We start from the raw sequence: 25,427 nt of genomic DNA, 5'->3' as shown, positions 1-25,427 counted from the left end.
CAGCAATGGTCAGGAAATAAATGCTGCTGCCACCAGGTAGAACTGCACAGTGCCCCTCCATGTTCAAGAGAAATACTGGAGCCCAACTCAGAAGAGCTGCAATATAAATGGTATGCCTCTGTGCGTAACTAATGCAGGCAGGTATGCCTTTCTGTTGGACTCACTTCTCAGCTCAACTCTGATGAGCTTCCTGAAAACAAAGGCAGGTGGAACAGTTTAATCTGCAGGGCCCAACTGGGAAGGGCTACGGCAAGAGCATAGAATTCTGACATAACTGCTTCCGGACTTGGCTCTGCAGGAAGTGCACAGCATGGTTCCACCTGGCCATTATAGCAGTGGGGTAAATATAATATAAATTATGTTCCACTCAATTACTAATGGATTATAATTACAATGTTCATATTACAATATGCATAACGCATCTAAAGAAAATTTTTTAAAATGAGGTGCTGCTAAATTCTGAAAAGTTTGAGGGGTGCGTTGAGTCCCAAAAGGTTGAGAACCACTGTCCTGAATTCATAAAGAGAGAATGAGACTTAGGTGAACACTTTTGCCACATCTTTAAAATGTGTTTACAATAATGTACAAACTGAAGCAAATTTTCCATTGTAAAAGTGATACCATTATATCCAACATGAAAAGAGTTGGACATCTGTAGTTCCACACAGAATTTAGCATGCAGGCCCTATGCCTAGAAACAATACATTAAAGGAAATGACATTAAAAAATGTTGATTCATTCATGCAATGTCTACCTTATGATTACATTTTTATCCTAGTTAATATTAACTTCCATAGATCCACAAGAGTGAGGATTTTGTATTAGGTTGTGAACAGAAGTCCCGGCAGACTGTTTACTCATTCTAAGCTGGCTCCAAAAATCAGAATACTCCTTTGCGCTAGGGATAGGAGCTTACTGGAAAGAGAGGGCTAAATGTATCATCCTACTGATGCCTGACTAGTACCAGAATGATTAGAGCTTGCTGCTTATCTGGAATCCTTTGTTGAAAGCTAGATAAACAGGCAGAAACGATCTACATAATGTTGATCAATGTACAGAAAATTCTGTAACAAAACACTTCGCTGAAATATTGGAATACTGGATAGGTGTGTTAAGCTACTACAGCACAAAAACAAACTGAAAAATTGGTATAGTTTTTTTTATGTTGCTAATTGATTACATTTGTGATTAACAATACATTCATGGACTTTGAGCAGTTTGGTCTCCTAACCATTTCCATGTAGATAAAGGACTAAGAGTCAAGAAAATATATTTAACTTCATTACAGCTACTCTTAATTCCCTTAATTTTTTACTATGAATAATCTGACAAGTTTGAATTATATTACCTTTCACATTTATCAGTAATGAAAGGCATACTTACACGTATATTTAGGAACTTCAAAGGTGACCCTTAGCCAGCCTGAGCCAGGTGAACTGCCTCTTCCTACCTCTATCTTATCTTGAGGCCTGCACCAAAGCTATTCACACTGTACTTCCTGTTCCTCCTGAAGAACCCTACTAGGAATCAGTCTACAGGACATTTTTCTTTTTGTGCTGGACAAGAAGGAGGTTGTAAAAGGTCAAAATCCTGGAACAGAAAGTGGCAAACACCGCAGACAGCAATGGGCTAGAAGGCAAACTTAACCTGAAGTGCAGAAGAACTTCTAGAGTCAGTTGCTTGGGTTAATTTTGAGGACTTTCAGTGTAAATTGTTGTTGAATAAATTAGATGTCCTGTGCCCCTGATACTGCCCTGCTAAGCCTTCAGCAGACTCTTGACTCAGCAGGTGTCAGCTTCATGCAGGCCTCCCTCCTTCTCCCTTTCACTTCTTAGTTTAATGAGGCCTCAGTTTCTATCCAAGTTCCCCAGTTCTCTCTCCTTTCCTAGAAGGTGACCAGGTTCAGCGGGGCTACCAAAAATATAACAAGCAGGGAGTTTTCACGTCCTTGCAGATCACATCTGAAAATGATACGTCATGTGACATACCTTCCAAGATGACAGAGTGGCCTGGAGGGAGGTTTAACAATGAAGGGATAACTAACTGGCACGCATACCAAAGTAGTGAAATAGGGTATATATTAGGGCTGTGCGAAGCTTCAGTATCCAAGCAGATTCGGAGGACATTCAGCCTGATTTGGGGGCCAAATCTCCGAATCTGAATCGAATTGAGACACCCATTAAAAGGTCCAAACTGAATCGGAAGCTTGCGAATAGATTCAGAGATTCAGGTGGTCCCTGCTCACTGCGGCTGGGAGCTGGACCCAGGCTCCATGCCAGTAAGTAGGGGGTGGGAGGGCTGGAGGAGAGGAAGGGGATCATGGGGGGACCCCCCTGCCCAGTCTCATTTCCGCCAGCTCCCTCAGCCTTCCCCATGGCTGTCCTGCAGTAAAGCAAGTGGCCACAGGGTAAGCGGATGCTTGCAATGGCTGAACTGGTTGGTGCAAATAGCAGTCAACACAGCTCTGCAGCTGATGATCATGCCCAGTTGAGCTCCAGATTCCATGGCAGGTCCTGCCCACTGCTAGCCATACCCTCAGGCTGAAAAAAGCAGCTCCACACTGTATGAACCTCCATCTCCTATAGCCAAAGCCTACACTACACTAGGGTTCTCATTTTCACTCACTAAATTCACTAACAGATTTTTTAAGAGAAATGAACTGAACAATATAATGTGATATACAAATGGATTAACAATCATCATCATCTTCAGAACAGATGCTCAGAAGGGACCCCTGAGGTGAAATCCAGTTGCTGCAACTGCTGTTAAATCCAAAAAAAATGTTACCCACCTTAGCATTTTGTGCAACTTCTCTGATGTCATACCATTCCCATTATCAGTAAATGTCAAACATACGTTGTCATTTATTACTGTCTTATCTATCCATATTTGTTTAGCATTCACATCTGGATCATAAGCATTGTCTGGAAATTAGGAAAGCATGAACTTAAAGAATATCAATTAAAAATATCAAAAAGTTCACTCATTTAAATACTCAAGATACTTAATTCAGGTGAGGAGAAATATACCAAGTCCTTTTAGAAATTTAACTCTTGCACGGATTCAGCAGGTCATCCCTATAATATCTCATATTTAATTCTGTACAATTTTTGTAAAACATATTTCAATTGATTATAGTTAAAACTTCGTATGCTTCAAACAATATAAGTGGCTTGCAGGCTTTGCAACTGAAAGTTGAACAAGCTGAGTAAAGGATTGACTTTTTTTTTTAAGATAAATAATTAAATCTCAAAAACCTTCTTAGTACAGTGTTCAAGACGTACGTTGTACCAGTAAGTTATACAACAAAGGAAACAGGCAGGCCTATATAGAGAAAAGCCATAATATATATCATTAAGACCATGTGTAAGGAAGTTTTTAAATATAATACCAAAGTATCGCAGTAAAATGATATTACATGCAAGTTTTCTGGCTATGATCTAAATTTATTATATAAATTTAAATAATTTTAAATTTTTCGCACCTCCTATTAAGCTAATTAATTTAGCTGAATTTAAATTTGCAAGATTAAATTCATTAGGCACAACATAAGAGATATATCAAGTACATAAATAAATGCAGATCCAAATACCTATAAGTTCTGCAATTGCACTGAAAGGCCAGGTGTGACTGGTAGAATTTGTGTGCAAAAACTTTGGACAGAGCTGAAACAAAAGAAAAATAAGGCATTAGTGTTAGCTCAATTGTATATAATGCAACATGAAAGACAGTATTTATTAAATAATATGTATTACAAGTATAATGCGTCAAAAAGTTAAACATGTCAATATGCAAGTACAGACTAAAATAAATGTATAAAAATAAAATACATTATCAACAATATTCTTCAAGGAACAACAAAAAGACCATGACTTAACATTTTGTTCTGCTGTACTAGAAAACAGTACTACTAAACAGCAGCTCTCAGCCTTTCTGATCTTGTGGCCCTTACTGCAACGGCACTGGCAGTGAGTGATTGGAGGTCCCACCAGACTTCTAGAACTGGAAGTTATCTATCTGGAACCAGGACTGCGATGTAGCTCAGTGTTAGGGCTGGCTGCTAGGATCTCTAATCCCAAAACAACAGGTCTCTAACCACTTCAGCTAAAATATTTTTTTTTCCCTTAAGGCTACATAACAAGCTCTTATCCTTAGGCTAGTGATTCTCAGCCTCTTTAAACCTGAGGCACCCCTGGATAGATTTGCAGTACCCCTCAGAAAATGCCAGCTCTTAGTTTTCCCTTTATTTTTTGACTACAGAAACACAATAGAGTAGTTTTTCTGTTGCAAAGAACTGAGAAAGGCATCAACTATGGATTTCTGTTTGAAATGTCTGAGTTTATCTTGTGAATCATGCTTGCAAACTTAACAGTGTTAATATTGCATGGCACCCCACAGCACCCTTGAAAGAATCTCAGGGCACCCTAGTTGAGAATCATTGCCTCAGAGATCAACCAACAATGTGAGGATTCAATATACTGGCTTCCTGTGTGCAATTATACCTCAGTAAGATGTGGCCTGTGTTGATGAAAACAGCTTATTATTGACATTAATCAAGTACGGCAGTGTGTTTTAAGTAATGATGGATTTTGTTTTTCATAATGTTCTACCCCTCTCAGATGACCAACAGTTATTCTAGAGATGCAGCCATTAGTCCATTTTATGGACAACATAAACATTAGAATTATGGCAGGGGTGGACAATTATTTTGACTAAAGGGCCACTTAATGAGTTTTGGTGAGCTGTCAAGGGCCACACACAAAATCTTTCAGAAGGTATCATTTTAACAAATTACAGATTAAAAGAACAAATCATACTGATGCTTGATTTTTAACTTAACATTTTATTTAAAAAAATGTTTGTCCTGACTTATGTTTGAGTAGTGCACATTGTGGCAATTGTATGATACCCCAAAATAAAGTATAACTTGTATATTTTGCATAAGGCAGGTGTATGTCGGGGGGGGAAGGGGCTGTCCATGGGCTAGGTCCTCGGAACTGGCTGGGAGTGAGGGAAGAGGGAAAGGGCAAGGTGAGAGTGCACCAGAGCTCAGCAGGACAGTGTGAATGCAGCTGTAGTCTGCCCCCCGTCTGTCTGGGGTCCAGCCCTGCCTGAGGCAGACCCTGCCATACTTCCACCCACCCAACCCTGGCCCTGGCCAGTGCACAGATGCCTCCCACCCACTCTACCTGCCTGGTACAATGAGCAGCCACCTGCAGGCAGCCAAGTGGGAGGAATGGGAGGAAGGTGGCCAGGAGCTGAAGCTGGAGCCCCATCTAGATGAAGCTTCCTCCCCCTCTGCCTGGAACAGGACAGCAGGGGTGGGAGGAAGAGGAAGAGGAGCCACTGGGGGGGTCAGGGGGGCAAGAAGTATCTGGGTGGCTGCAGCCAGACTGGCAGCAACCCCAACGGGAAGCTGTGCACACTGGCTGGGGCTAGGGTCAGGGCTGCTGGTGCACGCTGTCCCGGGTGGGAGTGGGCAAAGCTCAGCCCCATGCAGAGCACTGCAGGGGCAGCTATGGGCAGGATCCAATCAATTAGTGGGCACCTGCTCATGAGCTAGATTCGTATTAATTCGCATGCCAGATCCAGCCAGCAGGCTATATTTTGCCCACCCGTGGTCTATGAGCTGGATTCTGTAGCCCTCAGTTACTGTGTCAGCTACAAATCACTTTGCTTGCATTTCATCTAGAATAAGAACTGTGGGAAAAAACACAGCAAAACAAAGGAAATAAACACCAGTTTAACAACCTGAGACCCAGTTCACACAGTTCTGATACCAATTTAACTATGCCAGTTTAGAAGTATTGGTTCTCTGCAGTCCTATATTTGCATTAGTCAATTTGAAATTGTACTGGGACAAAAATTCATATGCCCTCGCCTGCATAAGAGTTGTGTCAGCACAGCTATGTTGATTTGGTGCATGGAGGACATGGTTTGCTTAACCCAAACGGTCAGGCTCATAAAAGCTCATGCTAGATATATCAGTAAAAATCATCAAATCTGTCAGAAGCAGTTGCCAGGTTAGCTCTTCAAGTGCAAAAAATGTAGACTTGAGCACCACTTCCAGCCTCTAAGTCCATCAACTCCTTTTTTAAGTTAGATGTACACTGTTGCCTTTTGCCATTCTTAAACACAGTTTTAGTGAGCTATAAACAGACAATGAACAGATGTGTTTTAAACAACAAAATGCAAGGTGCTGAACGCTTCTCCATGATTCAAATACTAGTGTACAGTCAGTAGTTTTTGTTTTCTACTGGTGAAAAGGTGGGAGGGAAAAAGGTCCTATACAGGTTGCCACAGAGGCTGCATAATGTCCTAGTAGACAATTTTTGCTTATTTACCAAATGTGTAGAAGTTTGATTTTCTTGGACAGATGATAAAAAATGGCACAAAGACCCCTTCTTGCAAAATCCTAAGATAAAACATCAATGCCCTGTTTCCAGAATCACATAGCTTGGGCCCCTCATTTCAGTTGCTTAATTTGTATATACTTTTTCACTCCTAGGCCCTGCACCTGAGCCTGTCTTGCACTACAAATGTTTTGCCAGTGAAAGTTGCTTTCTCTCAAAAGAGCATAGCATGCAACCACACCCAGTGCTGTCATGCTGATAAAGTGTTGATTTGTATGATAAAATTTAGCGACATCCCTGAATGATTTAAGTGAGCTATCAGTACTGTTCCAGCATTACACCGTTTGTGTGAAAACCATTACACTAATACAGTCATTGGCAACTTTATTTCAGAGCAGTGGGCCAGACCATCAGCTGCTGCTGTGTGCTGCCAATACCCTACTGCCTGGCTTCTGATTCCTTCTTTCTCTTCCCCCACACTTACCAGGTGCCACTGAAAGATATGGCAAATGCCAACAGAGAATAGCAAATTTGGTGGCAAGGACATAGGGACAGGAGACTAACTGGCCATGTTAAAGTAATACCTACAAATTAGCACCCCTCTCCCATCAAATGAGACATTTGTTGGCCTAACACAGCTCTCTGCCAGTGGATCTGGCCTGTAGGCCATAGTGCAAACCCCTGCACTAATGCAAAAGACATGGAGGCAATTATCCTTCATTCTCCCAACAGTGTCTGTTTATCACAATTTAACCTGTGCTGCCCACTGGTCATGGAAGAACAACAGAACAATTATTTGCATAGAAATGGTCTACCAGGATATTATGCAGCCTGTCAGGCAACCTGTATAAGTGCTTCAAAAACTATGGAGTAAAAGATCTCAATCTCAGAAGCCACTATTATGTTCCCAACACCATATAACATGCCAAGGTAACAGGGGAGCTGGACCTTATTTCCACCTTTTTACTAATAGAAAACAAAAACTACTGACTATACCCCAATTCATGAGGAAGCATTCAGCACCTTGCATTTTGTCATTTAAAACACATCTACTCATTGTTTATTATAGCTCAATAAAACCTGTGGTTAAAAATTGTAATTTACTGAGTCTTATAAGACTAAAGATTTCAAAGTGCAAATCAGCACACCTCCTACCTAATTCATAACAGGCATTTCAAACCATTTAAAAGCTATATTAAAGCCAAAAAACCCCACAGCAACAAAAAACACCCTACCATACATGCATTATGACATGACAGTGCATCAAAATAATCTTTTAAAGCCTCCTTCAGCAATGCGGCACCTCAATAAGCTCTGGTAGATGGCCTTTCCACCTCATCCTACCAGTGGTATCTATTCTTTTGCTTTGCAAACAATAAACAACAACATAGAGACAACAGTTAAGATTATCTGGTTGGACACCACGGCAATTAATACTGCCACCACTCTCCCACTGCCAAACTTCCAGACTCATGAGGAATCTCACAGGGATGACACAGTTCTGCATCCTGGATCATGCTGGCACACAGGATCACTCCGTGGCCAGATCTGGTGCAGTTAAGCCAGCTTTCAGGGTGTAACCAGACTGCACACATGGACTGACCCCATGGCCAAACCCGTGCTGGAACCAACTCATGGACCAACCTCATGTCACGCATCCAGTCTGCACTGCTGGAGTTCAATAAGGACAAGTGCAAAGTCCTGAATTTAGGATGGAATAATCTCATGCACTGAGATATTGTATAGGTATAGGGTGGAGCACACAATTTCCGAGGAAACTGGGCTTATTTAGTCTGGAGAAAAGATGACTGAGGTGGGGATTTAGTAGCAGCCTTTAACTATCTGAATAGGTGGTTCTAAAGAGGATGGATCTAGACTGGTCACAGCGTTGGCAGGTGACAGAACAAGGAGCAAAGGTCTCAAGTTACAGCAAGTGAAGCTTAAGTTAAAGATTAAGAAAAACTCTCTGGATAGGAGAGTAGTATAACACTGGGAGAAGCTACCAGGAGAGGTTGTGGAATCTCCATCTCTGGAGGTTTTTCAGACCTGGCTAGAGAAAGCCTTGGTTGGAATGATCTAGTTGGGGATGGACGCGCTCTGAGCAAGCACCTGGACTGGATGGCCTCCTGAGTTCACGTCTAGCCCTAATTTTCTGTGATTCTAAGGTTGAATACTGGTGCTTTAGGCTACTCAATACCTTAATGACCTTCAGTGTAGTCACTACCTACCATCTTATATATATAGCATAGGTAATAGCTTGCCTTTCAGGTACACTGAAGCCCTAGCCTACACTACAGAGTTTTGCTAGTAGAAGTTTGAGCACATGCACACCCACACTTCTAATGGGTGGTTTCTGCTGATGCCCAGCAGCCAACATATGTAGTGGCCAGGAGAGTCTGGGGGTGGACACACTCTGGCAGAAAGGTTGTGACAGCTGTTAAAAATTTCTGGCAGCACACCAATACAAGTACAGACAAGGCCTAAGGCAGGCATGTCAGAGATATGGCTCCTGGACAGGCTGAGAATTTGGGGGCAGTGCCCTTCACCAAAAGCTACAGTACAAAGCCTCTGCCAGGAGGGAGGGAGAGTGATGGCACCACTGTGTCACCAACACTTGCCCTGCTGCCACTGGAGGTGGGTCTGGACCTGGACTGCAAGGAGCCCTTGGTGGAGATCTGGGCCCCCACCAGATAAGTCTGACATCCAAGGCATAAGGCATGTGAAGGGAATGTCAACATGCACAGAGCAGTTACATGCAACTTAAGATTCACAACACGGTATATACTCCAATGATACACATATTTGCATGCCTTTACAACTGGGAGTCCAAATTCATCTGCTGACTAAGAGTATTTGAAATGGTAATCTTCATGGCAACATTATTTTATGCCTCGTTTCTGTTACAATTATAGTGTAGTGCCAGCATACACACTACACTATAATTGTCAAATCCCTGTGTTGGCCAGGGGTTTGAAAAGATTGTGTATTGTACCTGATGTGGCTCAACCAGCAAACTCTCTAGTTTGGATACAAAACTTCTTACAAAAGGTAGCTTCTGCCATTTGGAATGGCTGAGAATTGCGGCAGTAGAAACACTCTTGACAGCAGACTTGGATTACACAGGATGGAGGCTGCCTGGTTATCTTTGTTAAGGCAGTAAGAGCAACAGCAGCCTTGCTTTCTCAATTAAGCCTGAAGTGACAGCTTGCAGATATAGCCTCCCGGGTTAACCTGCCTAACATCCAACTCCCCAGGTAAACCCTCCACTTTCCACCAGCTATTCTCTTTCCCCCACCTGCTGTCTCATCCTTTGGCTACAGCTTTATTTATTCCCCATTTCCCTTGCCCTGCCCATGTGTCTCTCACCTACTGACCACCTCAATTTACATTTTAACTGACTGGCTTTTTTGCATAGGTACCGGCCTCTGGCTGCTTTAGCACTCCATCCAGGAAGAGCACAGACCATCTGGAGGTGCTTCCTCAGCCTGATGAAGGGTACTTGTGCCGGAAAGTTTGCTAAGAAGAATTTTTCCAACTATTTGAGTTGGTCTAATAAAATACATTGGATTTACTAAAAGAACCTTATCCACTGACCTACAGGACTGGGATTAATACAAGAGCAATAGCAACAGGGTTGTGGGTCACTTCTAGGCTAAGACAAACACATACCATGAAGTGAAGCATACCAGCTTCCAGGAGAGGTTCCTCAAGGTCATTTGAGGATGTAACCCATCTCTTGAAGCGAATAACCTCTAGAGTCTACTAAGGGGAATCTGCTAAACTTTTACAGGTAAGCTAGGGTCTTCATAGGTCTCTTTGCATTAAAAAACCCACTGTTTAAAATTTCTCTCACACCTAGCTCAAGCCTTGTCATTATGGAGAACAAGGATACTGTTTCCAGTGAGGTGAAATTAACAAATGAGCTTGCAACAAAGCTGACTCTCATTTCAAAAGACAGATCAAGAAAGCAGGGCTTTTCATTTGAAAGATCCACGGAAGAGAAAGAGCTAAGTAGGTGGATGCATCAAAATAAAGGTCCTCACCTCCAAGCAGAAACATACACATGTGGGGGAGGGGCAACTTTTGCAAAGACAGATGTCATGGCTAATGTTTGAGACACTGAGGACAGCAGAGGAGGGGGTTCTAGGTGTAGTGGCTGATAACAGGAGACCACAACCTACCAAAGAGAGGAAATTAAAACAACTTAGCTTGTTTAGCCTACCTAGATAAAAGCTGGACAGGAAACATGATTATTCTTTATATATATATCTGACGGCTGAATACGACGGCTGAATACGATGTAAGTGGAAGAATTAATTGTGTTAAAGGATAATAGTAGTACAAGGTCAAATGAGTATGAAGTGCTCACAAATAAAAAAAAAAATCTGGACTGGAAGTTAGAGGGTTCCTAATAAAGAGATGAGTTCTGAAATGGTCAAGATAGTGGGGACAAGGAATTTAACTGTGTCAAAGAGGACCTTGTTCATGGAAAGAATAAATAGGATACAAATGAGCTTAGAAACAAAAGCTTGTGATGTGAAGCTTCAACTGTTTGATTTGCATACTAAACATCTGATCACTACATGAACTGTCTGAGGTAAGTTTTATGCCTTTTTGAGGATATTAGTTCACAAGAACTTGTGTTGTTTATGCATATAAGTAAGGAAGGCCAGCTCAGGTAGGCCCGTGGCAGACATGCAGGTAAAATCGTGATGGGATCTGATGCAGGATCCCTACAACTGCACTTCCTGCCATGCCACATGCTCATGGCAGAAAGTGCAAATGAGGGATTCTGCATCAGATCCCATCACACTTTACTGCTAGTGCAGGGGAATCCTGAGATCAAAACTGTGGGATCCCCTTGCACTTGCAAGCACCTAGTTCCCATAGCTGGGAGCCCCATAGACTGATGGGGCACACCAGGAACCCCTGCAGCCCAGACACCAGTTCAATTAATGATGTTATAGGAACCAGCCAAAGTAATTACACATTTTTCATATAAGACCTTTGTGTCTTATTCCCCTTTTTATCATGCCATTAATTGCACTGTGTCGCTGGGTAACAACTTTAACCAGTTAATCATATCTTTATTCACGTTTTAAATGAAACATGTGCTAATGGCCATCCTGGTCATCTCCTCCCTAGCCCCAAGCCCGTAATAGTTGCTTCACTATTATCTATATTGTATGGAATCAATTAATCCCATGTTTAACAGTAGGATAGGATGAACTGATTTAAATAAAGGCAATTTTAATCACCAAGTAAATCACCCCTATATTTACATAACTTTAATAAATCTTTGAGTTATTTTCTAAAGAAAGAGGCATTTTTACCTGCTGACAAACAAAGCATGCAAATTTACAACTAAATGGAGCCTCTATATTAGACTCAGTAATCTTTTTCTCTATAGAAGGAAAGCTATATGTTTAACTATTTACACTTTTTAATCAAACATATGGCTTAAATGCAGATTTTTACTAATTTTGCATATTGAGTATGTTAGCAAACAATTAATGCTATATTGCTTATATATTAAATAGTTGCACCTTTTGCTTGTGCTTGAGCAATTGGAATTTAACCCCAATGAGGTACATAATAGTTCCTGGAGTTGAGTGCCAATGTGTGTGATGACTCTGGCAGTTCCTCACAATCAGCAGCACAGGTTCTGGGTCCCACCCACAAGATCAAGGCATTAAATACAATACACGACAGATTGTACCATATTTAGAAAGCATAACCTCATAAGTCATAGTACTTAGGACTGATATAATTGCATCTGTACTGAGAAGGGTTGCCAGTACAAGTCCATCAGGAAACTTTTCAACTGTAGACGAGGTTTGTTTCATATCAATATGGCAACAACCTTGGAGATTTCACTGCTTTGAGAACAATGGGAATCATAGGACTCACTAGAAAGTGGGTCTGGAAGAGACCTCACCATGTCGTCCAGTCCAGCCCTCTGTGCATGGCAGGATCATCCCTGACTAAACCATAATAGTCAAGTGTCTGTCTAACTTGCTCTTGAAAATTTCCAGGGATAGAAAATCCACAAATTCTCTAAGCAGTCTGTTGCAATGCTTGGTCCCCCTCATATTCAAAAGTTCCTCCTAATCTCCAACCTAATTTTCCTTGCTGAAGAGTGAGGCCCTTGCTCCCATTCCTGTCCCCTATATCCACAGAGAAAAACCCATCTCCATCCTCGCTGTAATCACCCTTGAGGTACTTGAAGGCTGTTATCAAATCCAGCTTGACCTTCTCTTCTCCAGACTAAATAACACTAGTTATTTCAACCTTTCCTCACAAGTCATGCTTCCTAGGCCTGTTATTTTTGCTACTCTCTGCTGGATTCTTTCCAATCTGTCCACATCCTTGAAGCACGGGGCCCAGAACTGAATGCAATACTTAAGCTGAGGCCTCACCAGTGGTTGCTTCCCAGCTCTCTCTCTCACAGCCTAAAGACAACTTCTTACCTACAACATTTTCACTCAGGATTTGAACAAGAAGATGGAACACTGTAGCGAGATGTCTTTTCTGCAGCTCCCCGTGTTCTCAATTTCCTTCTCTAGTCATTTATTCTTGCTCTCTCACTCACACACAAGTGCATACACAAAGCTATAGACTAAATTCATCTTCTGTATGGTTAATTTCAGTTTGTGTGCTCCTGGGTCCTTGGAAGCCAATAAAAATCAGAATTCCTGAGATGCCAGTAGAGGCCCAACAGCTAAAGCTAATGTTCTTGTGAAACTGAGATTCTAAAGGGAGGCTTTCTTATCCCTTCTCTTCATTATCAGTTTCTTGTTTCTTCTTTATGGCCACAAACAAAACTCCCCATAGTATAAATATAATAAGTATGTAGGTATAACCTACTACAAAAGGTCACACCAATCACTACTTATTTATTTAAAGAAAGCACACATTAGCTATGCATTTAAATAAAATTAGAAATACACTTGCCCAAGTCCAGTTTGTATACCGAACATCTTATGGCAATTGACCCCTAGCTCACAGACTTAACTCATCATTATTGTCTTATTCTGACATCAGAAACTGCCAAAGCTAGCAGAGTTTCAAACAGAATCAGGTAGCACTGCCAGTAGCAATGGTTGTAGATCAAACAGACAAAAAATAATGAAGATGGACTAGACACTTGACCAATGGCTATGTAGAGCACATAGGTAGTATTTTTTGTTCACTTGCAGTTCTAAACAAAACACAGTTTGCCTTTCCTGATCCCAACTCTCCTTACTGTCAAGAGATCAAACCACATCTTATTCTCCATACACAGTTGAGAGCTACCAATGAAACTAGCTTACCAGGTCAAGCATTCGAAACAAACTGGAAACCTCAAATCTTCACTATATATATTAGAAGTGTTTAACGCACCAACCAAACACAGGCCACAGGTCAATCTATTTAATACATCAAACCAGGCTAGTACATTAGTAAATAAACACAAATCTTTGCTGTGAAACAGTAGACATTATTACTCTTGAACTTTACTGGGCAAGGAGTCTCAAGCGATCCAACAGTACATGTGATTCGTTGTAATCACAGACACATACACATTGCCCTTACTACCAAAAGGTTAACTCTGCCTTGTAAACATGCCTTTTGGAAATACTGCTGGCTGAATCAGACTCCATCCACCTACCACATGGGGGTACCTGGCAGTCATACAGTATGCTGAAAAGGAGTCAGTGTGTTAAAGATGGGGTTGAAACTCTGACACCCATAAGGGAACAGAGTTAAGTTTTTAGAAATGTAGATATAATCCATGGTAACAGCAGTAGTGTGATATGAAAGTGGACTAGAACATAGGTACTATTAGGCAGATTATTTTTTCCTTGATACTGTGTCAGGTAATTCATGTGCAGGAGTTTTAGCAGTTTCAAAATATTTTATGCATTAACCGTCGTACACTTTTTAAATAATGTTCAAGCAGATGACAGAGTTTAGATGAGGGAGGTGCATCAACCTATAAATTGATAGCAACGTATAACTATATCATGGCATACATCAGGGCTTGGGGAAGCATCTATTTACCAATAGGGAGGACAAGAAATAACAGGCACAAATTGACTGAAGATTGCTTCAGGCTAGACATAAGGAAAGACTTCTTTAAAAGTCACAGGCTGAAGGTTTGGAACAGGTTTCCCCCAGAGGTGGTACAGTCATTGATCGTGGCGATCTTCAAAAATCTTCTTGATGGAGTCATCTGATCCCAGCAGTCTTTCCTGCCCAAGTGCAAGAGGTCTCTTACAGCCTCTAACATCTATGAAACAGTTGTGCCACACAAGTGAAATCCCAAAAGATGATTTAGTAAGATCTACCAGATCAGCTAGAGAAATACTGCTGCAAACAATGAAGATGACATTCATTAGCAGTTGTACTTCTCTGGAAGATAAAACCTTTTATACTGCAGGGTATGATCATTCAGAAATGCAGCTGAAAATCCTCTGTAAGCAGATGCACATAAAACTTCCTTCCTTACAGAATAGCAGGTGTGTCTCACAAGGCAACAGAATTGCCCAGAGTGAGGCATCAGATAAATCTGGCAAAAAAAAAGAATAACTCACTGAACATAAGCTTTCACTTGTAAGTATTACTAAAATGCAGGGTGGGTAATAAATAAATAGAAATCTGATTTTTTATTTAAATCTTTTTTTTTATTTAATTGTATTTTTAGATTTTTTTTGTTAAGATACCTTTAAAAATAAATTGACATAAGACAGTTTTAATTTAAAATAGTTAAAGCTCAAATATATCATCATGGAATAGGGATTATTACTTCTACTTACATACTGTCTGAAATAATATATTCATGTAACCCTTTTAGAAGTTTTATAAATAGGTCACAAGAGGCCACAGACTATACTAGGAGCCCGATCTTTAGATCAGTAAAGATTAAAGAAAACCACTCTACCCAATGGGACTCAGTGCTCAGTCTAGAAGATCCCATTAAGCAACTCTGTAATGCTTAGTTTCAGTTCTCAATTGTGGATTTGCATCTCCAGAGATCACAGACAGACAAGGTTCTTCGGGTAGATGGGTTTTCTTTAATTAGACCAACTAAATAGTTGGAAAATTTGTTCTTTGCAAGCTTCCGGGCACAAACAGCCTTCCTTAGGCATAGGGAGAGTTTGTCATCTCCACAGATAACATCCTTATTAACAGCAGCATATGGAAATGAGAGACAACGGACCTGATTACCAAAGATCCAGGTTTTCCATTTCCCACAGAAAAATGGAGGAAAGCATGGATTTTACCCTTCACCAAAGGAAAACGCAGATTTCTCATTTTACCACAGACCTGTGGGTTTTGCAGTTTTGCAATGAGCTCTCTGCAGGCTGGCAGAGTTCCAGCCTGCAAGGGGCTGAATGGAGTGAGAGAACTGTCAGGCAGGGGGCACCAAGTGTATGGACATGGCCACCAGCTCCTGTAAGTGGCAGCAGTGGTGGGGGGAGGTGGGATTGAGGTCCCCCATAGGGAGGGAGTTTGGCAGGGCTGGTGCTCAGCTGGGCGGTATGTGAAGCTCAGGGCTGCAATGCATAATCGCAGGGCCCCAGTGGGGAGCAGAACGGGGCCATGGGCAGCTCATCCAGGGAGGCAAGGCTAGCTCCCTGCTGCTGCGCACATTCCGGAGGGGAATGAGGGGGGGGGGACGGCTGACCTCTAGATTTGTGTGTGGGGCAAGGGTAGGGGCAGGCACTGTGTGCTCAGGGTCTGCCCTGCTGCCTCTCCCCCCAGAAGATCTCCTGCTATCTATACCAACTGATGTACACTTTTAGTTTTAAAAAATCACTTTATCACTTACAAGAACAAATGTCAGGCATAGAACATTTTCTAACATATCCTATTTAAAAATTATTAAAAGAATTCAGACAATACAAAAACTGAAAGGTCAACTGTTTAATACTTCTGAATTGGCATCATGAAAAATCAGCTATGTATTGAGAAAGAAAATATAAATCCCATTTCCAAAGTTAACGTTAACTATGGAGCTGTGACCAATACTTCCAAAACAGCACAAACAGCTGAGATTTTAAAAGTTAGTTATACATCTTTTCCAATGGAATGATAGGAAGTGATTTTGTCATTTTGTAAGTAGCACCTGTAATGCAAGGACATATTTTATAAGGATACAGACTATAAACTGTTACTAAATCAACCATATTTCAATTATTTCATGTCATACTGCAAAATGATAGGTTTTTGAATGCATGTGTTTAACAATAATATCACTTCTTGACATGCCATACAATTTGCATTAATTTTCTTTCTAAAAGGAATGTAAAGGAAAAACAGATTGAAGTGCTTGCTGCTACCATCAAGTACGGTGGATTTTTGCAAATAAGACTTGTTTGCACTGATTAGCTTAAACACTGCACGGGGATACTACTAATTGTATTTGAAAATTTATAATAGCTTTTATTTTGAAGATGTAACTAATGACAGTACAGTGGAGTCGCATCTTACATGGGGGCTAGGTTCTAAAGTCAGTGCGTAAGGCGAAAATCACGTATAGTCAAAATTACGGCATCTCGATGGCATGGATGCTAGATTTGTTGCGGCCATATTTACGCGCAGCAAGATGCTCACTTTATGAGAGGTATGCGGGAACTGAGACCAACTGAGGGAACAGCAGATTCACGTCTCACTCGGGGGCATACGCTCATTGAGTGGAATGGCAAGCAGAATCGCCCGCACTATTTAAATTGTTATTTTTCTCTCTTTTTTTTTTTTTGTTGAGTGCATATAGTTGAATTCGCATAAGTTAAATGCGCATATGATGCAACTCCACTGTATTTGTGTGGCAGGTCTGACAGGGTTTAGCACCTGTAGTCCTCACATTTGTTGATCTAACCAATGGATTACAATGATTCAAAGAACAGCATTCATTAAACAAAGTTTCATATAATTTCAACAGTAGGAAAATAAAATATGCCATAAAAAAAGAGGGCTGTTACCAAAACAGAAAAGATCTATGTATACATTTCTTTCACTTCAACTGACGTAACAGGCAAGAGAGCCAAGGGGAGACACCCCTTTTTATGCAACACTGGCAGGTCTGTCAGCCTGTTGGTCCAAATAACTCCTCCATTACTTCCTATCCCCAGAGGAGGATATCCATGTTAGTCTGAAGTCATGCAGAAGGTACAGCAGGGTGGCACCTCAGAGACCAATTTGTTTAGAGAGGTATGAGTTTTCACAGGCAACATCCAATTCAAAGCTAGGAATGGACTGGCAGAAAGAAAAGATTTTTTATAAAGAATGGGACAAGGGGAGGGTGATGTTGTTAACAGCAATGGCAAGTGGACCCATTAGATAAAAACTGTCAAACATGGGGCCTATAAGGCTCAGGTGGGTCCAGGAATTTGAGGGTGGGGAGAACAGGGCCTGCCACAAAATTTAGGGCTGTAGGAACTTGCTGGGAATGGCCTTCAGTGGCAAGGGGACAAGCAATGGCTAACCTGACACTGCTGACCCTGCCCAGGTTTCACCTGCTTACAGCACCCTCCTGCTGTCTACATTGGCCAGACAGGCAATCCCTATGTAACAGAACGCACAGGTACCATGTCAACATCCATTCCAGAAAGATACCAAAGCCAGTGGCAGGACACTTTAACCTCCCTGAACTGTCCATCACTGACCTCCATAAGCATATCTTTTTTGTGGAGGGGAAAGATTTGTATCCAATGTAAAATTTAATTTTTGTTTCCAAATGCATGCATTTTTAGCTCCATGATGGCATTTCTGCAAGAACAAAGAAGAGAGAAAACAAAGCCATTTTCACAGGTACCTGATCTGACTCCCACTCTCAGTGGAAAGACTCCTACTGACTTCAGCAGAGATTGGTTTGGGCCTGGATGACTGACAAACAGCACAGAAGCTGCTAGAGGGTAGCCATGAGAAGAACTTGTATTGCAAAGTACTTTGTGTTTGCAACCACCCAACTCAGGGAGTTGGCAGTTTTCTCTGGCGGTGGTCAGACAGCCAAGCAGAGTTGCCTATTTTGCTACTGCTCCTACTATAAGGGGTATCTGTGAGAGCACAGCTATGTGAACCAACTACCAGGAAATCACCTACAGCAACCACTCTCAACCTTCTTTATACCAGGAGCAATCTGTAAACATGGACGGCCAATCCTGACCCACTCCCTGCTGTCCGCCAGTGTGCGCAGCAAGGGGACCCCCCCTCACAGGCTGAACCTCTGCCAGCCTGCAAGGAAAAAGACTCAGTTTCTCACCTTTTTAAGAAAATCCATTTTTTTAAAGTTTGCTCAGGACCCTTTTATATAGTCTTGCTGCTCACTTTTGGGTTGTGACAAACGCTGAGCTAGTCCAACCCCTGCTCACAGCAGGACTAGATCTAGGGGCAACTAACACCCTCAGGCAGCACCCTCATGGCAGATTCGCTTCCGCGTGGGGAAGGCCACACTCGTGATACACATACATACACACACACACACTACACAGTCACGGGGGAAGAGGCGGAAGAGAAACTGGCCCACCGCCCCGCCCCGCCCCATCCCATCCCATCCGACGGGACAGCGGGCGCTAGAGAGAGTCGAGAGAAGCCAGACCGCAGGGACTGACGCAGCCCCTGCTCGGTACCGCCCCGCGAGGGTTAGGGCGCCCGCGGCTCCCAGCCGGCCCCCGCTCACCGCGCTGAGGCGAATCCCGGTCACTGTTTTCGTCGCCATTTTAGCTCCAGCGCCCGAACCGCAGCTGGGGGCAACAGCCTCCTCCTGCGGCCCGGCACTTCCGGGGCGGGGCTAGCGCGCGAGGGAGCCGTTTCCGGCGGCGGGAGGCGGGGCCAGAACGCTGGAGGTGGGCGTGATCGGGGCTTCGACCCACCTCTCCTCGCGTCGGGGCGAGGCACTGCTCTGCTGTTGCGTCACGAGCGGGGGCGGGGCTAGGGTTCGTAGCTGCGCCGTCCCGCGCTCCAGGGCCTGTGGGAGACTTTAGGGCCTGCCGCAGAACCCGGGGTCCCTGGACCCTGATGGGCAGCGGGCGCCTGCGTGAACCGAGTCCCGCTCCCTTCTGCCCGCTGTGCCCCCTGAGCACGGCCCCAGCCCTGACCGAGCACAGCTCCCCCTCCTACACCCCAGCAGGCTCCAGGCCTGGGGTGCTTCCCCCTTTGCTGGGAGGGGCTGCGCTTCTCCTCCCACGCGGCTTGTTTCCGCCCAGCAGTGTTGCCAGGTGTAGAATGGCATCGGGATTCAAAAGCATTCCAACTGTAGGACAATTTTTGAAGCAGCTGATTGATGCAGCATATGCAAAACCCGAACAATGGGCAGGGAGCCTTAATGGACTTTCGCATTGGCTGTCAGCATTTTCTTAGTACTGCTTGCCTCTTGAGAAAGAGATACTTTAACTTTGATGACCCAGTTCTCACCCACTGGAGTTAGTGAGCAATACCAATAGGAAGATTTATTTGCAGATTTTTCAGTGGACCATAGTTAGGACTATGGGCTTCCAATACAATACTTTCAAGTGTACTTTTCTGTTTTATTTTATAATTGCTTTTTCATCACAGCAGTGAATCAATCAAAATTCATCAATGGACTCCTGAGACCGCATGTATGTGCAGACTTGACTCCTGGGGCTGACAGCTGCCATCCAGCAGCTACCAAGAGGGATGTCCCTTGAAGTCAATGACCCCAGGACTGGAAAAGTCCAAGAACGGGGGAATAACCAAAGTCTGTCAGAGAGGGATAAAAGGCAGTGAAGAATGACCCCCAATGGCACCCTCTTTGACCTGAACAGCACCCTGCCTCTCCAGTCAGAAGGAGCAACCGGCAATATCGTGCTGAAAGAAGCCTTGACTGGCCACCGACGGCAGACTCCAGCACTTGGGGATAGGTATATCTTGAAACCAGTGCTTAGTGTTCAGAGCTAGATACTGTGAGCATGTGTGAATGTGTGTGCGCTTGAGGGGATCAGCACCAAGGTTTATGGTCTGACTTTTGCATCCATCCAATAAACTAAATTTTATGATGATCCTGTGAGTTGGTGCTTTGTAGCCAACAGTGGTACCCCAACTGGGGATCACTGCCCCACAGCCACTCCACAGTGAATTGTTACTGCTTCTGGTCTCACAACACTGAATGAGGCTGAAGTTGGTTCCTTATTCCAACTTCCTAGGGAACTGGGAATAAGGAACTTAACTTCATCTTCCTCAATGCTGAGCCAAGTTGAGGCAAGCTGGGTTGCAGTTAGTTGGTGTCCTGTCAAATCTCATTTCAGACTACAGGAGGAAGCTTGAGCCCGAAGTATAGCCCATGTTTGAGCAGCTGTTTTGTCATGCAGAGGGGAGGGATGTGGAAGAACTGGAAGTTTAATGGGACTGGGTTTGGCTGATACAGACCAGTTTAATATGGAAGGGGTTTTCAAGGTGCAGGTCTACCTAAAAACTGAACTGTTCCCATATCACCTACTGGGAACCAGTTCATAATTCATAAAATCTTACAGGGGTCAAATTGGAGTGCTAGAAGTCATCTAGTTCAAGCCCCTGCTGGATGAAGGATTATCCCTATCCAGAACATCTCATACAAATCATAATCTAAACTCTATGGAAGACTCCTGTCAACCTTGACACAACACAGACCTAATTGTGTCAAGTGTTGTAGTTCTGAGAGCAGGAGATGGGAATGAGTAACCAGCCTCAGAGTGTGAGTGTGTGTAGGGAAAGGGGGAGTTGAATGACCCATGGGTGGGGATAGGTTCTTACTTTTCGGTGTTCTCTTTGTGAAACACAAGGTTCAATGAACTCCAAATTGATGAAAGTCCCAGTCAATTCTTTGTTACCTGCCTTGGTGGGGGAAGGGAAGAGAGCTCAGTTTACTAGTTCCTAGGGGCTAGGGAGCCATGTTGAGGGGGCATAATCAAGGAGGAAGCAAGGGTATAGCTGGTTGTTAGAAAGATAGCTTTTATTGAACAAGCAGTGCAAGGGAACTCATTGATAAAAAAAGTGCCAATAAATGGGGCATGAAGGGGCAGTAGAGTTCTGGCTACATACCAGAATGGCCAGTTGCAGCAGCAGGTATAGGAGGTTTGAAGAGAAATGAAGCACAGAATGCCTGGAGGACCCATCAGACTGATGCCCTGGAATGCTGAGTGTCCACATGTGAACCCATCACTAACTTGGTTCAAACAGCACTCAATTTTCCACTTTCTACTGCACCTTTAAACCATTTGAAGCAGCTTAAAGCCAGTTTAACAGACTCGTATGTCTACCTCAGATTAAAACTGCATTTAAACCAGTCTAACGTGCTGGGTGTGTTCATGCCTTATCTCCCTTTCTAAGCAATTTTTAAGAGAAGACTGCTCTTTAGGGTTCTGGAAAGTTACACTACCTGACTGGTACTCAGAATGGACAAGCTAAATTTGCATACTATAAACGTTCCTCCAATGTGCTGTGGCTTTATAAAGATGGATTAACATTCCAGTACTATAGGCACAGTGGTGCAATGGAGAAGCACAGTGAACGCTGTATCAGTAAGACAGGAGCAGAGGAAGATTTTGGGATGGACTTATGCCATCCAAGACATTTCTAACTTGGGAAAGAATTAAGCTCTTGTCCTTAAAGACTAAAGGGGCTGAACACATACAATACTATCACTATAACTAGCTGTTTTGGCTGCATACCATCCATTACTTTCTCCAGGGGTTAGTGAAAGTTTGTAGAGCATCAAACTGTGGATTTTGTTGACAGAGTTGTGCAAGAACTTGTACTGGCCCATGGTCAGAAATAATATTGGGACCCACTCCAGGCAACAGAGTTTATTTCAGGATATACAATAGCCAGAGTGAAATTCAAATGTTGATATTCAATTCAGATGTGAGACATGAGTGGACAGGAACAAATGGAATAAGGATAGGGGACAAGATTGAGATATTCTCCTGTTTTTCATTTTCAATTTAAATAGTACTCTAGGAATTAAGTTTTAAACATGCTGAAAAGCAAATAGTATGTCTTACTACATCCCTACAGCCTGGAATAAACCCTAGCACCAAGTACTGTTCAGTTTCCTTGTATGTAAAATGACTCCGTGGAAACTTGGTTCTGTCCCTATTTTGTAGTACTCTGCAGATTGCAGCTGAGCTACCTTATCTTTATATGCTGGTCTTATTTGATCTGTAACTCTAATCAAGGACAATATTGGATTCCCACAACTTCATGCCTACAGAACATCACCTTTTTCCCCAAGGGTGTAGGCTGTAGCCGTGTTGGTCTAAGGACATAGGTAAACAAGGTTCTTTGGGTGAATCTGATATCTTTTATTAGACCAACTTGAATAGTTAGAAAAATATTTCTTAGCAAGCTTTTGGGTTTAAAAACTCTTTATCGGGCTGAGGAAGCATCTGCAGTTTGTGTGCGCTCTTCCTGGACAGGATGAATAGTAGAGGCCAGAGGCTGGTATGCATGCAAGAAAGGCAGTCAATGAAGATATAAATTGAGGAGTCAGTGGCCAAGAGACAGGCCTGGGTGGGGAGGACAATTAATCCCCCTTCTTCCTCTGTACCCCAGCCTGTCTAGAGGTATGTAGAAAAAACATTTAAAGCTGCGTCTATGTCTGAATCACCGAATCTCTCCAAATCGATCTGGAGAGATTAAAAGGGTCCTCTGATTCAATTCAGAGATTCAGCCACTGAATCGGGCTGAATCTCTGCTGAATCCAATTAGGGACTGAAGCTTCTCACAGCCCTACTTTTTAAACCCGAAAGCTTGCTAACAAAAATTTTTCCAACTATTTAAGTTGGTTTAATAAAAGATATCAGACTCACAAAAAGAACTTTGTTCGTCTTCCCTGCCCCCCCCCAGTACATTCATGTTATCATTTGTATTTCAGTATTAAAATTGATTTAAACTTATTCCCTGGAGTACTTGATTTTGGTGGATTAAGCTTGTCAAGCCTTCTCTGCTCCCCAGAGCACCTCTAAGCATTAACAAAAATCCCTTCTGTGGGTGTTTCATAAACATTATACTGGTTTATTGTTCATTTATTATAACTGGTGCATGCTTACATGTATTGACTCCAAACTGAGTTTTTTTGTTTGCTTATTTGGGAACTTTTGAGGGAGGTAGGGTATAGAGATGGACATCTTAAAAAGTTTCATGTATATCATCTGCTTGGCAATTCAGTGGTTGCTGACACTACAATTCAGATTCTCTTATCACCGTTCTGGGGAAACAGGAGGATTTACTTCATGGTGTTGGCAGACAGAAAAAAACTGGTATAGGTACCTTCCATAGGTTTAGTCTTACCTTTTCTTGTGCATCTTAAATTCTGACAACTGAGGGCTACCAAAACTTATAATACCATTTACTGAACATGCAGATATGAAGAGAGGATTTAAGTATGCAAAGAGATCACCTGGATCCACCATTTTTCCTAGTCTCCTTAAACAGATTATTTTGAAGGTACCAGATTCTTCAGGTCTGACATACAGCAGCATTCCAGTGACGGATAGGAAACGTTTGGGGGTTGGGAGCATTGCAAGGAACTGGTATACCTGCTTTCAGGTACTCCTGCTCAGTAGAACACCTAGAAAAGGCATAAAGTCATTCCCCATTTCAAATTTTGTTTCTTTTTAACTAAGAAGAGCAGAGGAAGTGCAAATAGATAAATTCTTTTTAACACTTGGTTAAAAATGACAATGGCCTCCACTAACAGTAATGTTGTAATGATTTTGCACTTGCTAAGTGCTATAGGTGGCCATGTTCGCATGTGTTTAGTGTTTATGTAACAAGTGCTGGGTGGATGGGAGACTCTGGGGCTGCAGCATGGAAGCACCATGCGGCTGGAATTTTCCGCACGGGGGTCTCTCAAGGGGAAGTCCAGGGCTTGTCAATAATGTGACGGTCACCGCCCCGGGCCAATGAGAAAGCGCCACATGTAATTAGACCGCCCTGCATCACAGAGAGTATAAAAATCATCGCGCTGTGAACTTTGGGGTCTTTGCGCGCCCGACGGAACGTACCCTACGGATTGAATCGACACGGAGCGACCTTCGGCCTGGCCAGCCGGAGGAAAGGACGCCAGACCCGCCTGATCCCGGTGACCCTTCCCGGAGATACAACACCAGTGTGAGTGGGTGCTCACTGGTGCACCCAGCATAGTTGATTTTGTTTTGTTTAACCCTTATTAATAAAATTAAGCCTGACCTTTAAAGCGAGCGTGATCTGCGTAAGCCCGACTATCAAAAGATCCTGTCCACAAGTAACACCCCTGATCCTCTAATGGAAGACTGTGGTGTAAATCAGGTAATCTGTGGCTGCTGTAAAACCCACCTGGAGTTTTGGATGTGCAGCATTCCAAGAACCTTTCCCACTCCCCAAAATGAAAAAGAAACAGCCAAAAAACAAGCAGTGAAAGATGAGATCTATTCTGCTAATTTCTGGTAAAGTAGGATATATCCTAATACTATAACTATTAAATAGCAGGTGTTCGATAGACTATATGTTAGATAGTGGCCCTGTACCCCCAACATTGTCTTGTATGGCTTCAGCAAAAACAAGTCTCAACTAGGGCTCAGGTTCTAGCAGGTCTCCCTAATCATCCCCCCTCTCCCACCAACTTTAACAAGGTTTCAGGTTCTCAGTGGTTGCTCTCTTCCCTCCCTTCCTGGAAGGTAACCAGGCTCAGCTGGGCTGCCAAAAATATGAGTTGGGAGTTTCAAGGTGTTTGCAAAACACATCTGGAAAATAAAAAGTAACACAGGGAGGACTGAATAGATATCTAACAGTGAACAGAGAACTAACTGTTTACATGTACCGAGTAGTAAAATAGGATGCATCTATACCTGGTCTGTGCGGTAGCTGGTAATTTTTTTTTGTAAACCTTAATATCTCCTTGGTTTCTATAGTTATTCAGTATATAATAAAAAGGTATCAGAGATGTAACTGTTCTATCATACGCTGTACATGTGACCTCTATGCACACTTCTCTGCTAGCCAGTTTTATCAGCTGGCTAACAGTAGTTAAAGGCTCTCTAGTTCTACTCACTGTGTTACTTTAAACTTAATACGTATCAGTCAGCAAGATTTTTCAGATATTATACAAGCAGC

At 42.7% G+C, this 25,427-nt stretch overlaps 1 protein-coding gene across 1 annotated transcript in view; it reads right to left on the bottom strand.

The window, feature by feature from the left end:
- MORC3 (MORC family CW-type zinc finger 3) overlaps positions 1–19,166 on the bottom strand; it is a 59,393-nt gene extending 40,227 nt beyond the window's left edge. The window contains exons 1-3 of the mRNA XM_090060477.1: positions 19,018–19,166; positions 3,593–3,665; positions 2,792–2,924 (exon numbers count right to left, since the gene is read on the bottom strand). Of these exons, the coding sequence (XP_089916603.1) occupies positions 2,792–2,924; positions 3,593–3,665; positions 19,018–19,056 (245 nt within the window). The 5' untranslated portion in view covers positions 19,057–19,166. The remainder of the gene's footprint in view (positions 1–2,791; positions 2,925–3,592; positions 3,666–19,017) is intronic.
- Between the last annotated feature and the right edge of the window lie 6,261 nt (positions 19,167–25,427).

Source organism: Crocodylus siamensis, chromosome 1 (genome assembly GCF_052110815.1).
Source record: "Crocodylus siamensis isolate JL-2025a chromosome 1, ASM5211081v1, whole genome shotgun sequence".
In the NCBI taxonomy this organism is placed as follows: Eukaryota; Metazoa; Chordata; order Crocodylia; family Crocodylidae; genus Crocodylus; species Crocodylus siamensis.
The sequence above is the reverse complement of the archived record's forward strand: the minus strand, read 5'-3'. Positions and strand labels throughout refer to the sequence as shown.